This window comes from Gekko japonicus, unplaced genomic scaffold (assembly GCF_001447785.1).
Source record: "Gekko japonicus isolate JY-2015 unplaced genomic scaffold, Gekko_japonicus_V1.1 scaffold6006, whole genome shotgun sequence".
NCBI classification, from domain to species: Eukaryota; Metazoa; Chordata; class Lepidosauria; order Squamata; family Gekkonidae; genus Gekko; species Gekko japonicus.
In genome coordinates this window covers 7,842-19,364 of record NW_015163808.1, presented here as the reverse complement: position 1 = coordinate 19,364, position 11,523 = coordinate 7,842, and the positions used below count along the sequence as shown (strand labels likewise).

The following is an 11,523-nucleotide window of genomic DNA, read 5'->3' as shown; positions in this document are numbered from 1 at the left end:
GCTTCTTGTGTATTTATATTTGTAATACTTATTGTACACTTTCAGTATAATTATTTTGCATATGATAGTGACTTCCCCAGTTGGTGTTTATTGATTCAGGCTTGTATGTCAGCAGCGTCACCTGGACTCAGCTCCAGGGTTAGTATCGTGGGTCCGCTTCTTGTGTATTTATATTTGTAATACTTATTGTACACTTTCAGTATAATTATTTTGCATATGATAGTGACTTCCCCAGTTGGTGTTTATTGATTCAGGCTTGTATGTCAGCAGCGTCACCTGGACTCAGCTCCAGGGTTCCCTCTAAGCTGAGTGAGTGTGAGCCAGCTCACAGTTTTTTAGCCTCCGGCTCACACATTTTCGTCTTCGCTCAGGAAGGACGGCTCCAGAGCAAACTAATTTATGCAGCAGCCAAATCGCTTGCTCACGACTGTAACACCAGTGGCTCACAGAGGAGAATTTTTGCACACAAGACTCCACAGCTTAGAGGGAGCATTGCTCGGCTCCCCTTCGATTTTCTTTCTTTCTTTTTTTTTAAATGTCAACATTTTATTGTCCCCACACTGTCCCTTTTCCCACACAAGAATCAAGTAAAATTATGTACAGGGGGCAAGAAAGGGAAAGGGGGCTGCGGCACTCTCCTGGAACAGCCAGTAGTTCCCACCACCTGTTCTTTTAATGTTGCCTTTTGCAAACATTGGGACAGGTCGAACTCAGGTGTTTGAAAATGACTCGCGCATCACCTGCGGTTGCCGCACAAAGAGTCGTTGCACCAGGCCTGCATGCATGCCATTGGCATATCTGCAGGAGCTGCAGCGACAGGGCGCATGTTCCTGTTTAGCTGTAGGCCGCATGGGGCGGGGGGGAGCAGCCTTTATTCTTGCAGCCGTAGCCCAGTGATTAGGCACACGGGTTCACCTCCAGCGTGGGCTGGGACCAAAAGTGGAATGTGGTCTCCTGTTGCCATCATTCCGTTCCCATACTGTAAGCCCACAAGGTAGCAGAACAAGCATGTATCAGTCATGTCGCCATTAAAAGAATTGTCTCACCCCACCCCTTTCAAACTTGACATTTTTAAACAACCCACTCGTTCAGCACGCGGCAGTCGCTCTTGTTAACATCACTGCAGAAGTCTTATATGAGGCGGAGCCCGTAGGTTTCAGCTGGTTTCTTTCATCTGGAGCCAGGGCTTGTCGAAGAGGCCCTTCTCGTAAGCGTATTCAGTAGAAGATTGTGACCCTCGTTCCCCACCGTGGCTCCCCCCAGGAGAATGTCAAAACGCCTGTAATTTGTGATCCTTTCTCTCTTTGTTCTGGGAACATCTGCTGCCTGCATCAGCAGCAGAGGCTGGTGGGAAGTGGCCGTGGCTTGGAGGTAGGGCATCTGCTTGGCACGCAGAAGGTCCCAGGTTCAATCCCCAGCATCTCCAGTTCAAAGGACCGGGCAGTGGGTGATGTGAAAGACCTCTGCCTGAAACCCTGGAGAGCCACAGCCAGTCTCAGTAGACAATACTGACCTTGATGGTCTGATTCAGTATAACAAAAACAACAATACAGTCCACAGTAAACAATGACCAAGAAAAACCAATAAATAACAACTGTGCACTGACCAACCCACCCAAGAGCTATAGAAAAGAGACTTCAATACAATAAGTAATTCAATGCATGTAATCCATCATAGGACAATACACAAATTCATAATATCCCAAAGGGAAAGAACAAAGTCCAGAATAACAATCTTTCTTAACAATCAAGTCTGGAATAAATGTCCACAATGAAGTCAGATGTCCAACACTTTTCCTAGGTATTGATTAGTGTTTCGGACTTCAGGTCCTTCCTCAGGAGCTACAAGCCAATACTGGAAGTCTCATAGCAGTATCTTAACAGGTAAACATTATTCAGTTTTTATATGGGCCGGGTCTCCTAAGTTTTAGAAAGCACCTACAAGGGTTGCTACTATGTAAGTTGGTCCAACTTATGAATTTGTGTATTATCTTATGATAGATTACATGCATTGAATTACTTATTGTATTGAAGCCTGATTCAGTATAAGGCAGCTTCATGTGTTTAGCCACGGTGGTCTCCTCTACATAGGTTCACGCAAGTGTGGTGAAACCGGCAACCAGTTTTGCTTTACGGCTGCAGCAACCAAGCCTGGATTTGAGATTTCCAATTTGCACTTTAAAAAAAGAAAGAAAAAAGCAGGAATGATAGCTTACTTTTCTTTTTTCCAAATCGTCATAAAGTGAGCGCGTTCTTCCCCTTCCCCAGAAATTTTAATCAGACTGGATGTTCAGTGTTAAAACGAGGTGGGTGGGTGGAGAGAGAGAGAGGTTTTCAGGACATAATGGAATAGCCGAAAGCCCACAGTTTGCAGCGTGATCTAGAAGGACTTAATTAGATTAGATGGCGCTTGGGGACAGAAGGCTATTTCCAGAGGCTGCTGGGACGGAGACTCAAAAAATATGACCCATCTCTCTCTCTGGTTCTTTTTTTGTGAGATCTTAAAAGCCTGTGTGAATCAGGTCACACACACCCCCGTACTCAATTTTGCGCACCTAAAGCTGCGGTGGCTCAAGTGGTTAAGATGCTGAACTACAGGCTGTGGAAGGTCGGTAGTTCAGCAGTTCAAGACTTGAGTGTGCCCCATGACGGAGTGAGCTCCCGTTTCTAATTCCAGCTCCTGCCAACCTAGCAGTTCGAAAGCAAGAAATTGCAAGTAAATAAATAGTTACCACTTCAGTGGGAAGGTAACAGCGGTCCGTGAGCCTTGGTGTTTAGTCATGCCGGCCACATGACCACGGAAAGGTCTTCGGACAGCGTTGGCTCTTCAGCTTGGAAACGGAGATAAGCACCGCAACCCTAGAGTCGGATTCGACTGGCTTTCGAGCAAGGGAACCTTTACCTTTTCCTTTTAAAGATTTAATGCAGATTTCTAAAAACGTACTGCATGGAAGAAACAAACGCCCATTTCTTGCCGACAGCGGCAGAGAAGGTGTTGGGCCCGTACCTCTTCTGACTGCAGACAGGAGAATATGCGATCGAACACTCCTCAGTCACCTCTCAAACACAGGCCCTGTGACAAACGGTGTCAAGGGACAGAGGAGCGCCTGTGTGCAAGAGGCTGTTCCGTGGCTGTCTGCCAGGGTTCCCGCCACTCAGTCAGGCTATTCGGTAGCCATCTGCTTTGCTCCTGAGCCTCTCGAAGGTGAAACGAAAACCCCCACTTCTCCTATAACACCAGGAGTTTTTCTTTACCCAAACTGCCAGGCTGGTACTGCATTGCTCTCCAAGAAAGCCAAGAGGACAATCTCTTTGCACGTTTTCTTCCTTGTGGATACTGTCTTCTGGTTTTGAGCAAATGTTCGACTCAGTTGCAAAAAAGTCCAGCCTGAGGGCGCTTTGTAGCCGCTTCCGTTAACTCTCAGACCACTGACACCTTCCGGGGATGTTGTTCCAAGCTGTCGTGGGGGCTGCCTCCAGTGGGCGCCACTCAGAACCAAAGCCGACATTCCCAACGGCAAAGGCGACTGGCCGTGAATATCCTCTCAGTGGAGTCCCAGCCATGCCTGCTTTTTGCAGCCTGTGTGTGCGTCAGCTCAAAAGCTCATACCCTTTATGGAGGAGAGATCTATCAGTGGTCACTAGGCATGGTGACTGAGAGGAACCTGAGTCCCAGAGCCAGGAGGCAACATCAGGGGAAGGCCTCGGCCCCTATGCCCTGTTGTTGGCCATCCAGGGGAATTGGTTGGGGCCACTGTGTGAGACCGGATGCTAGACTAGACAGACCACTGGTCTGATCCAGCAGGGCTCTTCTGATGTTCTTATCAGGGGAAGGCCTCAGCTTCTATGCCCTATTGTTGGCCATCCAGGGGAATTGGTTGGCCACTGTGTGAGAGAGGATGCTGGACTATGTGGACCTCTGCTCTGATCCAGCAGGGCTCTTCTTATGTTGTTATTAGGGGAAGGCCTCGGCCTCTATGCCCTGTTGCTGGCTTTCCAAGGGAACTGCTTGGCCACTGTTTGAGACAGGATGCTGGACTAGATGGACCACTGGTCTGATCCAGCAGGGCTCTTCTGAAGTTCTAATGAAGGCCTCGGCCTCTGTACCCTATTGTTCGCTGTCAAGAGGAACTGGTTGGCTACTGTGTGAGACAGGATGCTGGACTAGATGGACCACTGCTCTGATCCAGCAGGGCTCTTCTTTTATTCTGATGAAGGCCTCGGCCTCTATGCCCTGTTGTTGGCCCTCCAGAGAAACTGGTTGGCTGCTGTTTGCAACAGGATGTTGAACTAGAGGGACCACTGGTCTGATCCAGCAGGACTGCTCTTATGTTCTAATGAAGGCCTCGGCCTCTATGCCCTGTTGTTGGTCGTCCAGAGGAACTGGTTGGCCACCACGTGAGACAGGAGGCTGGGCTAGATGGGTCACTGCACTGATCCAGCAGGGCTCTTCTTGTGTTCTTCTGCACCCTAAGAAAAACATTGGGACCCCTGACATTCTCAGTCATCTCGAGACCGCGTACCGACCAATTTTGGGTTTGCAATCAGCAGAGCTAAAGATGCAGCCAGATTTTCAACGCAGAAATAGAACAACCTCTCTTTAGAATTCACTCCCATAATGTTCTGGGGCAGATGGGAGCCGTTTTGAGACGGTAATAGATCCGCTTTGTGGCTTTTTGGGGAGAGGGAGGTTGGAGTCTGAAACGCTGCCTTCTGCTTGTGCAGCATCAATGAGGCCTTGGCCATTGAAGCTGTCGCGCCAAAGCGTCCCTATATAGAGCAGGATGCACCTGCAGCAATAATACAGCTGATGAGGCGGAAAGTATTGCATCAAAAAGAACTGTGGCGTCGGGAAAATTGCGTGACGACACCACACAAATGATATCTTTCATTTTGCAGTTGTGCCTCGCTCGTAACAGCTGCCTGGTGCGGCTGAGTGGCCGGGGATAGTAAGCGGAAAGATCTTTGAAATGTGGGGGTCTGATCTGAGCCCAGCGGAAACTTTCGCTTACATTGCTTCGAAGAAGTAATTGGCCTGATTTAAGGTGGGAATTAGACAGGCATGCCTCACAGGTGACCGTGTCCCAAGGCAGCTCACAAAGTTTTTCCAAGGGAATCTCTCGTCCACATTCTGACCAAATGAGCTTCCACTTCAGTGATGCATTGTGTGTGTGTGTTTGTGTGTGTTCAAAGGGCTGTCAAGTCACAGCCAACTTACGGAAACCCCACGGGGTTTTCAAAGCAAGAGGGTGAACAGAGGTGGTTTGCCATCGCATAGCGATGCTTGGTGGTCTCCCAACCAAGTACTAACCAGGCCTGACCCTGCTTAGCTTCCCAGCTCTGACGAGCTCGGCCTGGGGGCATCCAGGTGAGGGGGATGTATTATGTACCTTTAGCCAACGCCCTCGGCCCAAGGATGTACTTTTGGCACTCTGTTCACTACAGTCCTTTAATTTGATCGCACTCTAGCCTTTACCCATAAGGAAGAAGAAGAGATTGGATTTATACCCTGCCCTTCACTGCCCAAAGGTGTCTCAGAGGGGCTTACAAACTCCTTTCCCTTCCCCTCCCCACAACAGGCACCCTGTGAGCAGTGTTCCCTCTAAGCTGAGTTAGTGTGAGCTAGCTCACAGTTTTTTAACCTCCGTCTCACACATTTTTGTATTAGCTCAGGAAGGAGGGCTCCAGAGCAAACTAATTTATGCAGTAGCCAAATCACTTGCTCACAGCTTTCGTGCCAGTAGCTCATAAAGTAGAATTTTTGCTCACAAGACTCCACAGCTTAGAGGGAACATTGCCTGTGAGGTAGGTGGGGCTGAGGGAGCTCTTGACAGAAACTGCTCTTTTTCAAGAACAGCTCTTATCAGAACTATGACTTGCCCAAGGTCTTCCAGCCAGGTGCGAGTGGAGGAGTGGGGAATCAAACCCGGTTCTCCCAGATTAGAGTCCGCGCACTCAACCACTACACCAAACGAGGCAATGATCTTCCCCTTAGTAGTAGTAGTAGCACAGTGGTTACAGTAGAAGAAGAGCTGGTTTGTATACGCCGCTTTTCTCTACCCTAAGGAGTCTTAAAGTGGCTCATAGCCACATTCCCTTCCCCTCCCCAGAACAGGCACCCTGTGAGGTAGGTGGGGCTGAGGGAGCTCTTGACAGAAACTGCTCTTTTTCAAGAACAGCTCTTATCAGAACTATGACTTGCCCAAGGTCATCCAGCCAGGTGCAAGTGGAGGAGTGGGGAATCAAACCCGGTTCTCCCAGATTAGAGTCCGCGCACTCAACCACTACACCAAACGAGGCAATGATCTTCCCCTTAGTAGTAGTAGTAGCACAGTGGTTACAGTAGAAGAAGAGCTGGTTTGTATACACCGCTTTTCTCTACCCTAAGCAGTCTTAAAGCGGCTTACAGCCACTTTCCCTTCCCCTCCCTAGAACAGGCACCCTGTGAGGTAGGTGGAGCTGAGAGAGTTCTGTGAACTGGCCCAAAGTCACCCAGCTGGCTTCACGTGGAGGAGGAGGAGGGGGGAATCAAACCTGGCTCTCCAGATTAGAGGACAACGACCTTGGGCCAGTCACGGTTCTCTCAGTGCTCTCTCAGCCTCAGCCGCCTCACGAGGTGCCTGTTGTGGGGAGCGGAAGGGAAAGTGATTGGAAGCTGAGACTCCTGAAGGTAGAGAAAAGCGAGGAATAAAAACCAACTCTTTTTCTCGTAATCTGGAGAATGTGGTTTGATCCCTCAGCCTCCACGGGAAGCCAGCTGGGTGGCCTTGGGTCAGTCACAGTTCTCTCAGAGCTGTTCTCTCAAAGCTCCCTCAGCCCCACCTATCTCTCAGGGCGTCTGTTGTGGGGAGAGGAAAGGAAAGGCGATTGTAAGCCACTCTCCTGGGTCTAAACACAACAGAGTCTGCTCCAACAATGCAGTTTGAGCATCTGTGGTTCCCGTTTCCAGATTCCAGTTCTGGCTTCTGTCTCAGTTCTGTTTGCCTTTCCTTTCAGATGAGTACAATGCCTGGACTCCCGACTAGGCCTTGCTTCTATGACATCGACCTGGACCCAGTGAGTGGAGAGGTGACTGGCCTGTTTTGAAACAAACTGCCAATCCAGAGTGAGTATTCTGAGGCTCTTAGAACTATCATGCGTAAGTAGGCATGGGTTGCCCTGACAGAGAACGGCACCTCATCGTACCCTTACACCGACTGACCTGGTCTCCGCAGGATGTGCTGATTAAGAACACAAGAGAAGCCATGTTGGATCAGGTCGATGACCCATCCAGGCCAACACTCTGAGCGCTTTCACACATGCTAGATAATGCCGTTTGAATCCACTTCAGCGAGAGAGGTGACTGGCCTGTTTTGAAACAAACCGACAATCCAGAGTGAGTATTCTGGGGCTCTTAGAACTATCATGCTTAAGTAGGCCTGGATTGCCCTGACAGAGAACGGCACCTTACACCGACTGACCTGGTCTCCGCCGGACGTGCTGATTAAGAACACAAGAGAAGCCATGTTGGATCAGGTCGATGACCCTTCCAGGCCCAGGGAGGACGGCTCCAGAGCAAACCGATCTTTGCAGGAGCCAAATTGATCCCGGCTTTAATGCCAGTCGCTCACAAAGTTGAATTTTTGTTCACAAGACTCCACAGCTTAGAGGGAGCATTGTTTGCAAGTGGATTTTGCCATTTCACACAGTACAATCCAGTTGAAAAGTGGATTGAATGTGAATTGAAAGTGCCTTACTTGGTATGTGTGAAAGCATCTTCTGTGTCCCTTTCCCTCATTCCCTCCCTTCCCACCCTGACTGGACCGATTCACATGTTCCTGCAGCATTGTGGGAGTGGGGCCTTCCCAACGAGGTGATCCCAAGATGCTTCAGGAACGTGTGTGGTTCATGCGTGAGGAAACTGCACAGGAGGGAGCCCATTCTGAGGTTTCTTGTCTCACAAACGTCCCCTTCCAGAACACTCTTGAATAGGCCCTCTATATTAATTGTCCCTTTCCCTCATTCCCTCCCTTCCCATCCTGACAGGACCGATTCACATGTTCCTGCAGCACTGTGGGAGCGGGGCCTTCACCACGAGGTGATCCCAGGATGTCTCAGGAACGCGTGTGGTTCATGCGTGAGGAAACTGCACAGGAGGGAGCCCATTCTGAGGTTTCTTGTGTCAGAGTTCTCTCAGCCCCACCCACCTCACACGGTGTCTGTTGTGGGGAGGGGAAGGGAAAGGAGTTTGTAAGCCGCTCTGAGACTCCTTTGGGTAGTGAAGGGCAGGGTATAAATCCAATCTCTAGTTATTATTATTGTTATTGTTATTGTTATTATTAAAGCCCGCTTGAGTTCCTGACCACGTTCTGTAAATTATTCAGTGCGCAATTGATGCCGAGTAAGAATTAGGAATAGTAGCTTAAGACTGAATGGAAGCCATGTTTGTCTGTTGCCATGTGCCCCCCCCCCGCCCCAAAGTCTTGCAGCACCTTAAAAGATGAGCACAGCTGCTGTGGTAAAAGTTTTTGTGGGCCACAACCTGCTTCATAAAATGCATGAAATGGTGCCTTAAAGTTGATGTGCATCTATATAATCGACACACACTCTTCACATATGAACTGTTTTCCCCTATACTAAGTCAACTCATTGGTCCATCCAGCTCAGTACCGTCAGTTTGGTGTAGCGGTTTGTAGAGCCAGTTTGATTCCCCACTCCTTCACATGCAGCTGCTGGTGTGACCTTGGGTCAGTCATAAGTTCTTTCAGAGCTGCTCTCTCACAAGCAGTTCTCAGAAGAGCTCTCTCTCAGCCCCACCTACCTCACAGGGTGTCTGTTGTGGGGAAGGGAAGGGAAAGGAGATTGTAAGCTGCTCTGAGACTCTGAGTGAAGGGCAGGCTATAAATCTCCTTCTCCTCCTCCTCCAGAGTCTGAGACAGAGAATAGTTTTCCTTGATATCCTTTATTCATTCATTCATTCATTCATTCATTCATTCATTCATTCATTCATTCGATTTATACCCCGCCCTCCCTGCAAGCAGGCTCAGGGCGGCTTGCACTGGTCAATACAAAACAACAATTAAAATCACATAAAATCCTCTAAAACCAGTTCAATTATAAATAAATCATGGTTCATAAAGTGCTGGCAATGGTGATTAGTTTGAAGATGGCTTACTTAGGAGTGTACAGAAAGGTCTCACAATCATTCTGCTCATGATCTTCCTCATACATGCGCGGCGCAAGCTAGGTGTCGAAGCCAAGGGCCAGGGCTCTATAATTAAAGTTGTTGATGTATTGGCGGCTCCTTAGTTGAAGGCCTGGTGGAAGAGCTCCGTCTTGCAGGCTCCCACCAGTATGGGAGCCACCAATGAAAAGGCCCTGGCCCTGGTAATAGCAAGCCTGGCATCCTTGGGACCTGGGAGGGTCAATCGATTTTGCGACCCCGACCATAGTGCTCTCTGGGGTACATATATGGGGAAAGGCAGGTATGTCGGACCCTGACCATATAGGGCTTTAAAGGTAAGCACCAGCACCTTGAAGCTTGAGTTCCTTTTAACTGGAGATGCCAGAGAGTAGAGAGAAGTGCCAGTGGGGAAGGAAAAATGTAAAATGGGGACAGATGGCCAAGAAGGGCCGGGGGTGGGAAGGTGGGGTCAAATATATCCAAGACAAAATCACCTTTCTACGGCAGCCAATGATGATGTCTTAGCATAGCAAGCAGGATACCTGAAGCCTTTTCAGGTCATTCGGTTCTACCACCTGAGACGAATGCACAGCAGCACATGACCCTCCCAATATTCACGCAGGGCTCTTTTTGTAGCAGGAACTCCTTTGCATATTAGGCCACACCCCCTAATGTAGCCAATCCTCCAAGAGCTTACAGAGCTCTTCTTACAGGGGCTACTGTAAGCTCTTGGAGGATTGGCTACATTAGGGGTGTGTCGCCTAATATGCAAAGGAGTTCCTGCTACAAAAAGAGCCTATGACCGCCATTTTGTCTGAAAGGGGTGATATTTTCAGATGTGGTATGCATGAGGCTGAAGATACATGCCTGGCCTCTTTCAGGCATAGAACAGCGACTGTGTCCAGATCAGGAGGATTTTATGTAGCGTATTATGCACATGGTTAAATGTAACGACCGAAAAGAGCTCTACGGAGAGGATAATTGTTTTAGGAGATGGGAAACGTGTTCCTAATATTGTAGCAATAATTTATGTAGAATGGCAGCATTCCACCCCACCCACCCCCAGTGTAAGATATGGATGTTAGTTAAAAACACGGCATATCTAATCAGTATGGTACCTCCAGCTCCAGGTTTTATGTGAAGGGCTATTGGAAGGTAATGGGAAAAACACAGTTATTTCCTCTGGCAAATGTGGAGAAATATGTATATTTCCTTTTTTGTTTTCAGCTCAAGTTAATCTTACATTGTGCCTATATAGTGCTGTTTTTGTGTGCGTGTTGGGCTACTTATTTGTTTTCGGCTTCATTCAATGTGCCCAGTAGCCCTTGTGGACTAACAACGTAATTCCCTCCCCCCTTCTTTCTAGTAATGTCCATCTGACAAGGCGTGAACGAATTAATCATTATGGCAAGATTGGAACTCACTGGAAACCAGAAGCGTGAACAATTTAATCATGACGGCAAGACTGAAATTCACTGGAAACTTCGAAGTCTTTTGGGAGACTATTTTCCTGCGTATTTTTTTTTAAATCTGCAATGCTGCAGTTTTATTGAGTGATTCACTTTTTCACTCCCATACAGATGAAAATCTGTACAGCATTCTTTTAAATACTGATTTTTTAAAAAAAATGGCTCATAAGGTGACTTACGGCAGTCAAGTTGACACCTTGTTGTCTCTGATAAAGGCTGAAGGTGTTCGTTTGTTTTTATTTACTTACTAAAACTTCTTCTGGGTGATCCACGATCTAGTTAACAGTGGACACATCTACATTCCTCCAGAATGACAAGTAACTGCCCGTATACCAAGCTCCTTACAGCTCTGAAATCTGCAGCCAAGGCAGAGATATCGTGGACTTCACCTCCAGTTTGGCTGCCGTCCAGCCTTCTAATGTAAGCCCGCATAGCAGCTGGTCTAGCAAGCTGACTGCAGCCCCTAAAGGATTTCGAAATTCTACTCGTTTTTTCCCCTGCGCACCTGTCATGGCTGTGATGTGTGGCTGGTGGCACTGGATCGGGCTCAGTGGCTTTGCTGTTGCCTGAATATGTCTTCTAACGCAGCAGGGCATTCGCCTCCGGTGATGGCACCCCATAACATCAGGGCAGAGCTGTGCGTCAACCCGTGCACTGCTCACTTAAGCAGCTATCGCAAACCCGGATCTTGTGACTTTTGAGCACAGGTGCGCCAAGCCTCTCGCTGTGTGAGTAGCCCGGATCTCCCAGGTGGTAACACTGTCTTAAAACACCCACCTGGTTTTCAACCTCTTCCCCCCTCTCTCTCATTGCATTGCTAAAAATCCGTGTTTCTTTTTAAGAAGAATCCTGCTTTCCTAACAGACACGGTACCCGGCGTGTAGTCCATGCA

At 48.4% G+C, this 11,523-nt stretch overlaps 1 protein-coding gene across 1 annotated transcript in view; it reads left to right on the top strand.

Moving 5' to 3' along the window:
- Positions 1-10,750, top strand: part of LOC107107643 (C-1-tetrahydrofolate synthase, cytoplasmic-like) — a gene marked incomplete at its 5' end in the record, with an annotated part of 27,364 nt that extends 16,614 nt beyond the window's left edge. Inside the window, 2 exons of the mRNA XM_015407944.1 lie at positions 6,996-7,104; positions 10,529-10,750. Of these exons, the coding sequence (XP_015263430.1) occupies positions 6,996-7,085 (90 nt within the window). The remainder of the gene's footprint in view (positions 1-6,995; positions 7,105-10,528) is intronic.
- Positions 10,751-11,523: the final 773 nt, after the last annotated feature.